The 11,494-nt window shown below is 53.9% G+C and overlaps 1 protein-coding gene across 14 annotated transcripts in view; it reads left to right on the top strand.

Annotated features, from left to right (window-relative positions):
- Nucleotides 1-11,494, top strand: part of OSBPL2 (oxysterol binding protein like 2) — a 39,317-nt gene that overhangs the window by 25,976 nt on the left and 1,847 nt on the right. For 11 of the 14 annotated variants that reach the window (XM_081832481.1, XM_081832476.1, XM_081832477.1 and 8 more), the window contains 8 exons: nt 2,063-2,245; nt 3,720-3,827; nt 4,435-4,524; nt 6,465-6,588; nt 8,206-8,334; nt 9,363-9,486; nt 10,144-10,287; nt 10,406-10,496. In XM_081832481.1, the coding sequence (XP_081688607.1) occupies nt 2,063-2,245; nt 3,720-3,827; nt 4,435-4,524; nt 6,465-6,588; nt 8,206-8,334; nt 9,363-9,486; nt 10,144-10,287; nt 10,406-10,496 (993 nt within the window). The remainder of the gene's footprint in view (nt 1-2,062; nt 2,246-3,719; nt 3,828-4,434; nt 4,525-6,464; nt 6,589-8,205; nt 8,335-9,362; nt 9,487-10,143; nt 10,288-10,405; nt 10,497-11,494) is intronic. The other 3 variants (XM_006744620.3, XM_006744619.3, XM_081832484.1) reach the window with 1 other exon arrangement.

Genomic DNA, 11,494 nt, shown 5'->3' with positions numbered 1-11,494 from the left:
GTGTGGTGCCGGGCGCTGCTGCCTTCTGTCATGAGAGAGCGTGCGTTGTGTGGTCCCTGGTGTCTGGGTTTCAAGAGTCCCTCAGGTCGTGCTTCTCGGGCTCTTTGTTGCCCGTGCTAACGTGTGTTAACGATCACGAGTTCTTCAAAGGTGAGCACGCGCTTGTGGGAACTGGGGTGTTGGTCCGCTTGAGTCCGTGCTCCGGGCGTGTGGCGGCGCTGACGAGCGTGTGCAGGGGGCGAGCGTCGGCCCTGGTTTCTGACGTCTGCGGGCAGAGTCGTCACCCGTAGCCACGCACGTCTTCATGGAAACCCCTTAGCAGCTGGGGAAGCGACAGAAATGTCTAGTGTCAGGCTCTCGCCTGTGTCTGGCTGCCGCTCACCTCGCGGCCCCCCTGCCGCGTGGCCCCCCCCACCGCATGCCCCCCCAACCACGTGGCCCCACCCACCGCGTGGCCCCCCCCACCGCGTGGCCCCCCCACTGCATGCTGCTGGCGTTGGGGGCAGCGGCCCGCTGTTCTGAGGGACTGACCGGCTGGCTGGCACTGAGTGCTCAGGCACCTGCTTTCGAAATCCCATTCCCTCGAGAAGGCTGGCGGGTCAGAAGGCACGGTTTTGCCATGGGGTGTGCTCGCGGGTGACGGCAGCCAGGAGGGGACCCTGGGTGTAGAGGGCAAGTCCCTCCTTCTTCAGTTCAGAGACGGGGAAACTGAGGCCCACCTGAGGGAAAAACCTGCCCCGACAGTCACTCTTCAGGGAAATTTTGTTCTGAATTCACGTGGACAGTTCTTTCTTTTCTAGAATCACGCCTCTTGAGCGACAGTTACTCCCTGCCCTGGTCGAGATTCTGACCTTGTCTAGCTCTGAGGAAATTGTTAGTATTTTCATTTATTCAAAAGCACCATTAACATATCTTAGAAAGAAAAATTAAAACATAATATAAAAGAAGTTTTAGACAACGGGAGACAAGCAGTACGGATTAAAAGACTGAATGACCCCGAGATGCTGGACACGGTGCGACACACCTTCCTATTCGTCTTTTCCAGGAACTTCATTCAGGGGTTGAGCCAGTTTCCACTGACAGAGAAATGAGCCTTCCTCCTAACCTTGCAGGTGCCGTGTGTCACGTCCTGGTGTCCAGGTCGCGCGTGTGGCCTATCCCCTGCGGGCAGGGCCCTGAGGGGTCTTCCTGTTTGAGGAGCTACGTAACTGAACCAAGTCATGCTCCATGTCTTTTTCCCTACAGATTGCTCCTGTAGAACCAAAAATAGCACTTTCTTTTCTTAGACAAGTGTTCATTTTGTAAATTACATACCTTGGTAGGCAACCTTTTAAAATCAAATTTTTCAACTTTTCTTTCTCTGTAACGATTGGAAATTCTGATTCCAGTTAAGTTAGTAATTATGTGGTTTAGCTTTTATAATTTTTAATGACTACAACTGTAGGTGTATTCACAGTTCCGGAACAATTAAGAGCTGACATTTTTATTGAAAAAGAGCGTGTACCAAAAATCCTATTTCCTGGCCAGGAGTGTCTTGGGGCATCAGACGTTCCATCACGAAACTTCCAGAAGCCTTAGAAGAAGGCTAGAGAAGAACCCCCTTAGGCGCTGGGCGTCCCTCGAGGACTAAGATGGCAGTTTGGTATCGGGGCCTCTACATCCCTGGTTCCAAGAGACACATCTAGATCTGCATGTTCCGGGGGGGGAGGGGGGAGCTGTGAGCAGAGGGTCAGGGTGGAAGAGGCCCCTCTGCACTATTCCTTGTTCTGTCTAGTGTTCACATGTGCCCCACAGGCACAGTGGATGTGTGTGCAAGTGTGTGTGTTTGTGTGGAGTGTCAGCATTAGACTGTCAGAGAGCAGGTGGTGGATATTTCTGCCCCCTGGGAGGGGGGGCATGGAGCGTGCGTTCGCCTTTCTCAGTGCCCATCCTGGACACGTGGGCTGGGGTGGGCCTGCCGTGCCAGGGGCTGCGGGGTTCCCCCGAGAGGGGTGCTGAGCCGGCCTTTGTCGGATTTGATGGTCTCTGATGTGGCTCTCTCCCCTCTTGTTTTTGTGCCTAGGGAAGATTTAGGATTCAGATTCATATCTGAACAGGTCAGCCACCACCCCCCCATTAGTGCATTTTATTCAGAAGGCCTCAATCAGGACTTCCTGTTTCACGGCTCCATCTACCCGAAGCTGAAGTTCTGGGGCAAGAGCGTGGAGGCCGAGCCCCGGGGCACCATCACGCTGGAGCTGCTCAAGTGAGTGCGGCGGCCGGGAACCTGAACAGAAACGCAGACTCTTCCTTCCAGTGTGGGGGGTCACAGCCTTTCTCTGTTCAGGCCTTTCCAACTGCAGGAGCCCCTTCAGATGGGAACTCCCTGTCAGACCCCTCCCCGGGACGGGTGCAGTTCGCACGCCTGATTGCTGTGCGCCCCATGTGACCTGAATCGCCTTCATCGCCACTGCTGCTAGCTGTTCCCGGACGTAGGAACTTCCAACAGCCACCGTTTGCCCTCCCACGTGGTTCCTGAGGGCTGGGACCAGGGAGCCGCATAGTAGGCCGCCCTGGCTCAGGGCCCCTTGAGGTGGCAGAAGCCATGGTGTCTTTTATGACCTCATCTCAGAAGTGACCCTAACCTTAAACCCCCGTTGGTCACACAGACCAACCCTGCTTGAGGGCAGGAGAGAGATGCGGGCTGAATCCCAGGAGGTAGGGAACACTGAGGGGCGTCCTGGAGGCTGCCCACAGACCCGTTAAACCTTCATCCCAACGCTCCCCCATGCAGTGTTGCTCAGACATCTCGCAAAGCAACAACCGAGTCTCTAGCAATTGCCTGGATGTTGCAAAACCATTGTTAGATGGGTCCAGGCCGCGGAGAGCTGCTGGTTCTCGGAGGTGCTAGTCTTGCTCACCATAGCCTGCTGTAATGAAGCATCTGGTATCAGTTTTGCTTCGTGGCTGGTGGCCAGAGAATAGCAGTACCTGAGTCCCATGCATCTCTGGGCCCAGTGAGGGCACCCCCTTTTCTGGGAAGCGTGCCTGTCTTGCGGTGGTCCCTTTGCTTTCTTGAGGTGAGGCATGCAGAACTGAAACGTGGCAAACATTATTGATTAATGCGTTTGGGTTCCCCCTGGAAATTTGAGGGGTTCCAGGTATTTATCCTGAATACTTCTGCTCTGAGCTGGTCTCTGCCCTTCAGTATGGCTCCCTGGCACGGCCTCCCTCAAAACACGGGTCTGTGCCCTTGATCCACCTTTGTGGGGCTTTCTCTTTGGGTCAGGCCTTTTGGGGAGCATGAGGAGTACACGCAAAGGTGTTTGGAAGGTTGTTCTCGGCAGTCGCGTGTGCCCCAGCGTTCCTGCCACGGAGCGGCTCCCCACAACCCTGGGCTGGCCCGGGAAATGCGGCTCCTGCTGGTGGAGGGGCTGGTGTGCCCACAGCTTCCCAGGACAGCCGTGTCTCTCTGTCTCGGTGGTCTCCTGTCGCTTATTAACTTGTCCTGACATTTCAGTAGAAAGCTTTGTTGATGCTACAAAGGAAAGCAGAAATAAATTTCAAACAAATGCTAAATAAATCGCCACCGTTGGAGGGAGTTCAAAGCAATATTCGGCTCTTGTACAGGTTTTAAGGCAATTATGGTTTAATTCTGTCTGGTATTTCGCTTCGTAGGTCACGCAGTGTCTTTCGCTTTGCTGGCCTCTGACTTGCTTGTTTTCTGGCATGTTTCCCAGACACAATGAGGCCTACACCTGGACCAACCCCACCTGCTGTGTACATAACGTGATCATCGGGAAGCTCTGGATAGAGCAGTATGGGATGGTGGAGATTGTAAACCACAGGTAAAAGCGCCCAAGGTGCCGTGATGGTCACAGAACGCGTGGGACGTGCAGACGCACTGCGTCCTCGAGGAGGCGCGTCCACCCTGCTCCCTGTGGCTGTGTCCGTCCTCGGGGTGTGTCTTGCTTGCACAGAGGGCCGGGCCCAGTGCTCCCTGGCACGGGTGCTGGTCGGTGCTGGTTCGTCTCTGGTGCCCCTTGTTGCTTCCTGTTTTCGTGTTAGTCACAATAGTGAATTTATTTTGAAATTTTAAACTACACTGAAGGATGGTGTGATTCCCAGATGAGAAAGTCACTACCATCCTCAAACGCTACCCACTGTCCATACCTTCTTCCTAGGAGCTCATGACCTATCGGCTTTGTTTTCCTGCAGCTTTATTGAGATATTGTTTGCATATCATAAAATTCACCCACTTAAATTGGAAACTTAGGTGATGTTTAGTGTATGTACTGAAGCGTGCCGCCGTCAGGGTTGGAACCTCTCGGTCGGCGCAGCGAGCTCCCCCACATGCCCACCGCCGTCCCCACCCTGGCCGCCTCTCCTTCCCCGTTCACCTCCCCCGGCCATTTCTCATCACACAACAGAAGCCTGTGTTTGTTTTCCCCGCAGAACTGGAGATAAGTGTGTGCTTCATTTTAAACCCTGTGGATTGTTCGGGAAGGAACTTCACAAAGTGGAAGGGCACATTCAAGACAAAAAGTAGGTCTGCGCACGGACGGTTCAGCCCGGGCTCCTACGGCGTGCGCGCACCTTGTTAGCGATGCCATCATGCCAGTGACGCCTGTTCATGGGAGAGAAAAATGATGACTCTCTTCTGTTTAGAAAAGACATTTCCTTATTGAGTCTGCAAGGGGACGAAGGATTAGTTTTAAGTGTCGTCTCTGGGTTGTGAGTGAGTGGGGTCTGTCTGTCCGTCTCTTGAGGATGAAAGATCTGCGTCTGTTTTCTTTTGATAAAATGGACGTGAGGAAATTAGGTGTCCTCACGGAGAGCTAATCCTGCGGCTTTGCAACCAGAGCTGAGGTTGGAAACGTGAGCGAGTCTCCTCCTCTCTAGCAGCGCCTGCTACCGGTCGTCGGCACAGCTCCAACCCTCGCTTGTGAGGGGCTTTTAAAGTGTTTGTGAGCAGAGAAATGGTCAGAGTCCACAACAGATTTTCTGGGGTTTTCTCTCCTTTGGGTTACTTACCTTATGTTTTTGGTCTCAAATTTCCCATTTTTTTTCCCCAGTAAGGAATTTGGGTTTTATATAATGTCATGAAACTCCTGCCAGCTCCGAAAGCCATACATTTTTTTTTCTTTTTTACAAGTAGGCTCTGTACCCAACGTGGGGCTTGAACTCACCACCCCGAGATCAAGAGTCACGTGCTCTACCAACTGAGCCAGCCAGGAGCCCCCGACACATTTTTAATCAGAAACAAGTTTCCAATGTAAAGCAGTGGGTGCTTTTGCTCCTCCTTCCTACTCTTTGGGTAGCAGAAGGTCACCTGCTCAAATGGCCTGTGAGATGCTTTTAGGCTTTAGACTCTGAGCACCTTGCCCACTGAAGTAAGTCGGGACTCAGCCCGCAGACTTTGGAGGACAGCAGTTCTCTTCATGACCGCGCCCGAACAGCCTCTCCCTGGTGGAAACAACCCCAGCAGAGACTGTGGTCGGCTTGCATACAGACGCGGGCTATAGAAGCGGAGTCCGTGCCATGCCTTGAGGCCACGCTCACCAGCCCTTAGGGGCTGCAAACCCTGTTCTGATTTTCTGGTTTTCTATCCCAAATTGGAGTGAGCTCTTTCCTAATGCTCTACTTCTTGGAGACAGACCATGTTGGCCAAGGTGTCTGCTGAGTGAGGACTGGCCGAGTGTCCCCCCACCACTCCCTGCGTGCTAGTTTTCCAGGCTGAGCCTCTGAGACAGGGGTGCCCTCCCAGGATGTCACACGCCTGGCAGAGTAGTATTTCCAGGGAGCACATGGCCACTGTGCTTTCCCTGCAGGAGGATGCAAAAAAGAAAAAACAAAACGGTCCTACACTATTGGCATTCCTTTTGGAATCAGGCAGAGTGCTCTGGTGGTTGACCTGGAAAGTCTCCAGAGATTATTATTAAATGAAAAAAGCAGGCGAGTGATGATGTGGGCATCCGATTTGCAGTTATATTGAAATTGAAGGGCTATTGATGTGATTTATTGGGGGTGGGACACAGTGCATGGAAGTTTGTGCATTTCAGGGATGGTGACCAGACAGGCAATGCAGACTTACATGACACCAGACGCCCCCTGTTTCTCACCTTCTCTGGGTGGCAGGGCCCTGCCAGCCACCCTTCGGGGCTATGTGTCCTCATCCTCTTTGCTGCTTTGGCGAATCAGGCCCGAGCAGGGGCCCTAAAAGGCAGATTTTCCTCTTTGCACTTATGTCCAGAGAAGTCCTAACATTTATAAGGAGACAAGCCAGAACGGGCATTTATTCCATGGTCAAAATTAAGGTGCTGCATGTTCAGATGAATGATTTTTGATTAAATTCCCTTTGACAGGGTGCCGGCTGGCTCAGTTGAAAGAGCACGCAACTCTTGATCTCGGGGTTGTGAGTTGGGTGTAGAGATTACTAAAAAAAATAAACTTTAAAAAAATAAATAAAATAATTTCCTTTGCAGCAAAAAGAAGCTCTTTATGATCTATGGAAAATGGACAGAGTGTTTGTGGGGCATAGACCCTGCTGCATATGAGTCCTTCAAGAAACGGGAGAGGAGAGGTGACCAGCTGAGCAAGGCACAGCCGGTAAGGTGTTGCTTTCCCCAAGGGTGGCCCCCGGGGCCAGGGCGGGGGGCAGGGCTTTCGGCTGCTGGAGTACTGGGAATCAGCCTTCCCTCTGCTGGCTGGCTGTGGGGTCCTAGATTCTGCCTGTCGGTGCGAGCCTGCTTGTCTGGACGCTCCATGGGGCTCGGGTTTATCTGCATGTTGACTGTGCAGAGGCGGCTGTTGTCGGCTGGGCTGGGGTTCCTTGGTGCCGCCCCGTCCCCCCTAAGCCTGGCAGAATCCAAGTGCACCTGTGTTTCTCTCTGGGAACCCTGTGCTCTGAGTGCTTCTTCATACCCTTCCGGTCTTCTTGAACCTTGTTCGCTTAGACCCTCTTCAGAAATCAAGAGAATGTCATGTCTGTGTTTTTAGTTCTGAGAGCCAGGTAATATATTCCACAGTCGAAAAGTTTTGGCAAAGATACTTTTCCCCTGGAGCTTTGGAATTCTGATGATCTTAGGGCTAGTTATTCTTGAGCTTCAAACTAGAAGTGGTAGTTCAAAAGAGATGTCCGATTTTTTGAGGTAAGAAGTCATGGGCCAAACCCAAAGTGTTTGGTATTTCTGTCCTAAAGGTGTTGGGCCTCCCCCAGCATTTCAGTGTCTGGCCATGTGGCATTCTTCTAATGGTGCTCTTTGACTTAAAAAGAAAGTTTCATTGAAAGACCACACAGATTTAGAACGAGAAATCCATTGAGGATTGGCTTTTAATGCCTTAGCTTGGCTTCATTGTCCTTTGGGTAGCCTAGATGTGAGAGGTGGTTTTACGTGAACACTCATCCCTGAATGGCCTCTATTGAGCTTCTGGCAGCAAACCCCATAGCCTATGGCCAATAGCACCAAACCCTGTTGGAGTCAGCTGGGGGGTCCTGAGGCCACCTCATCATACTCCAGCATTCTGGAACAGCCACGTGGGGGCCCATGTCTTTCTCTAGGCCCCACTGAGTTTGAAAAGTAAGGTGGTGGTTGCATCTTCTTCTTCAGAGGTGGTCTCCAGCTGGGGATCAGTCTAGAAGCACTGAGATACCATGAAATCCCAGACGTGAGCCAGTTCTTTTTCTTTTTTTTTTTTAAGACTTTATTTCTTTATTTGAGAGAGAGAATGAGAGCATGAGATGGGGATGGGTCACAGGAAGAAGCAGACTCCCTGCCGAGCAGGGAGCCTGATGCGGGGCTTGATCCCAGGACTCCAGGATCATGACCTGAGCCGAAGGCAGCTGCTTAACCGACTGAGCCACTCAGGCATCCCTCCGTGAGCCAGTTCTTGACTGCAGGGAGAGCCGCAGCGTGTGGGGATGGTCTCTGGCTCAGGAGAGCCACCCTTAGCTTGAACCAGACCAGCTGTTGGGGAAGGCATGGCCCCCTCCAACAGGGAGCAGACTTGCTAGCATTGCTTTGTGCTGCGTGCACTTCTCCCCACAGGAAAGCGCTGCCTAGCTGCTGACGTCTGCTCTCTCTCGGGGGCCCCAGAAGAGAGAACACCACCGTGTCTCCTCACTGGCGAGCGCATCTTGCCCTGCCCAGGGCCATCGCTGACCAGACAGTTGCTCAAGAGTAGCTGTCCCTCCAGGCCGGCTGTCTCAAGTTTTCTGTGTTTCAGGACAACGGCTCCCAGAAAGCTGATGGCGACGTGCTGGACTCCGTGCCCGAGGTTCAGGAGACGGTGCAGGTCATTCCTGGCAGCAAGCTACTCTGGAGGGTCAACACTCGGCCCCCCAACTCTGCCCAGGTTCGTACGCCCCCCGCAAGTCTGGGCCTCTCTGTGCCGCCAACCCCTGGCCCGGCCCCTCAGCTGTTCCTCAGGCCATTGTCCCAAGGCAGAGGGGCCCTCTGTCTCTGGGTTGAACCGTGCTGCAGCGTGAGCCTGTGGGGGCTCCTGGCCCTCCTGGAGCCCCAGCCGAGGCCTGGCCTTGGCCTGACCTCCCTGCAGCGAAGGCTGTGCTCTGCCAACATGTCGTGTGGGCGTGACGTGCCCCAGCACGCGCATGGTGTGATGACTGCCTACTCTAGACAGCCTGCACCGGCTGGGTCTTCCTGAAGGGCCTTCCAAATCAGTCTGAGACCTTGTTTTCTGACTTATCAACTTAGAGGTTTAAATGCGTTTTGTTATTTTGAAAATTACACTTACAATCTGTATTACGTGTAACAAGCTAATAAATGCAATAACATTGTGTAATAAGTTTATTTTAATATCTATCGTTAATTGTTTTGTTCAAATGTAAGTTACATATACAACACGTTATACAATTTTTTATTGTATGTCACATCCTATTAACGTAGCAGGACACTGTAAAATAAGCAAAAGGAAACAAAATATCCCCGTGTGCATGTTACGTAGCATAGCCACAGTTTGCTCTCAGCAGGGTGTAAAATGGTATGACGGAACAGAAAAAAAGCCGTATTTCTTTTCAGGGAATTCCTTTTACAAGTAGTGCTTGCTCTTCCCTCCTTTGGTTCCCTACGTGTGTGGAGCTGCCCACAGACGCTGGGTGCCCCAGGCCCCAGGAGCAGAGCTGGAGCACGGGGTTGGCGCCGCCCCCGGCCTGGACCCCTATCTGAGGTGGCGGCAGGGACCTTCTCCGCACCTGCCTGGGGCAGGGGTGCGCTGTGGGGCTCTCGGGCCGCATCCAGGCAGGGGGATCCGCAGGGCAGTCCCCCAGGAGCTGGTGACACTCAGCTGCTCCAGTGGCTTCGAGCTGTGAGCCGGGCGCAGAAACCGGTACCGTTGGTGGTAACTGTCTGTGCGTCTCTCTCCAGATGTACAATTTCACCAGTTTCACCGTCAGCCTCAACGAGCTACAGAGCGGCATGGAGAAGACCCTGGCCCCCACGGACTGCCGCCTGCGCCCCGACATCCGCGGCATGGAGAACGGCGACATGGGTGCGCACGCGGGCTGGCGGGGGAGGGGCGCACGGGCTGCAGGTGGACAGACGGGGACGTGCAGGACAGTGCTTCTCATGCTCTCCATGCTGGAAGAGTTTTCAGAATTCTAGCCTGTTCCAGACCCTTTTGCAAATACAATGCATTAAATTACAGGAAAAATGAAACCGAATGCATGCAAAATATAAGTCCCCGAGGTTTTATTATTAGCGTCAACAGACATTAGGGTAATGTTCCAAAGATTGCACATTTTGTCCGTTAAAAGTCAGCATAGGCCCCATGTTCCAGGCTAGTTGGCTCACATACTGTGGACGTGTCTGTGTGACGGAGCTGGCCACGTGCTCGCTCCCCCGCTGCCTCGGGTCAGGCTGGCAGCCCGGGACACCCCCGGAAGGCTGTCTGAAGTGGCCCTGGGACTTGTTTACATGGTTGGTGTTCAGTGGAGAGGATGTGCAGGGCAGGCGGGCGGGCGGGCAGCCCCCCTGCTCTCGAGAGCCAGCCTCTGAGCTCACACTCGCAACCGGGCAGCAGCCCTCGGGCTCCCGCGTGGCAGCTAGCTGTGGGTCATGTCCACAGGAAGTGGCTCCTCCTGACCCTGCCCTGTGGGTTGAGTTGCCCGTGAGCCTCACCACGCCCCTGCGTGATGCTGTTTCACAGGTTCTGCTGCGCGCCCCTGCGTGGTGGGGGCACACGGCCTGCCTCTCCCCGAAGCCCTGCTGGTGTCCGGGCACCGCCCTACCCTCGCCCCGGAGTCTGGTTTGCAGATGATGACATTTCTGGCCAGTGGGACTTTCGTTTCAGGTCTGGAATGGGGCAGTTCCAGCATCTGCTTCCTTTAGCGCTCACCTCTGCTTGAGGTCAGCTGGGAGCTTCACTGTCAAGCCTGACTCCTGACCCAGACCGTGTGCTTGGCCCCTAGATCTGGCGAGCCAGGAGAAGGAGCGGCTAGAGGAGAAGCAGAGGGAGGCCCGGAGGGAGCGAGCCAAACAAGAGGCCGAGTGGCAGACGAGGTGAGGCCTCGGTGGCAGGGAGGGGGCAGTGGCGAGGGCCCCACGTGCACCTGTGGCTGAGCAGAAGCTCTTCCGGGGTCCCGTTAACGTGGGGCCCATGGCACAGACGGGCCGAGTCTCCCAGGAGGCGAGCATGCACCCCGCGGTGCCAGCACAGGTCAGCTCAGACCCGGGCCTCGCAGTCCTGCCCCCGGCGTGTCTGACCCTGAGTGCTCCGCTCAAATAGGGCACATTTTAAAAGGAAACGTAGTCTGAAGCAAGCCATTAAGGGGAGGCAAACACAGCTTTCAGAAGGGCAGCGCTGTGGAAGAAGCCATGTGTTCAGCCATCACCCCATGGCCCTGCCACGGACACGGCTGCTGTTCTGCACATCACCTGCCACGTGGCACAGGGGGCCTGAGCGGCCACGGCCGGGGACAAGGTAGTGCGGATGGGGGGGGCGTGGAGCCCCGTGTGCCTGGGGGGCGCCTGCAGGTCAGGACACGCCTGTGCTCAGACCAGGTGGGAGGCGGGGAGACGGGGAGCGGCCACTGCCAGCCCTGGGCTGCCTCCTGCTGCCTCCCTGCAGGATGGGGGCAGTTGTAGTTTGTCAGGAGTCACAGTTCAGTCAGGTAAGTGCCGTGACACTTGAGCATAACTAAAAATACGCACCTTAAAGTGTTCATCCTACAGAAGTCTTCAGGTGGTTCTGAGCTGTTCACTCAGTATTCTTTCTAGTCACACTTCATACTTTGTCGTAATTGTTCTCCAGGCCCAGGACGATCACCTCCAGTGACGGTTATGTGACCAACATTTTTAAAACCAATTCTTCGTGCTTGGGCTCCCAGTTTGATTAGTATCGTGCTTTCAGTAGTTTGATATTTGGAATTGCCTTTGTTCCCAGAAAAGGCTTGAAAAGAGTTAATCTTTCATTGTTTTTCTTTAAGTGGTTGATTTAAGAAATATATTGTGGAGATAACGATATTTTGTCCTAAGATGGTGACTTCTACTTTGTGAGC

This window comes from Leptonychotes weddellii, chromosome 10 (genome assembly GCF_054177405.1).
Source record: "Leptonychotes weddellii isolate Sample4059 chromosome 10, ASM5417740v2, whole genome shotgun sequence".
NCBI lineage: Eukaryota > Metazoa > Chordata > Mammalia > Carnivora > Phocidae > Leptonychotes > Leptonychotes weddellii.
Note: the sequence above shows the minus strand (reverse complement) of the source record. Positions and strands in the feature narration are given on the sequence as shown.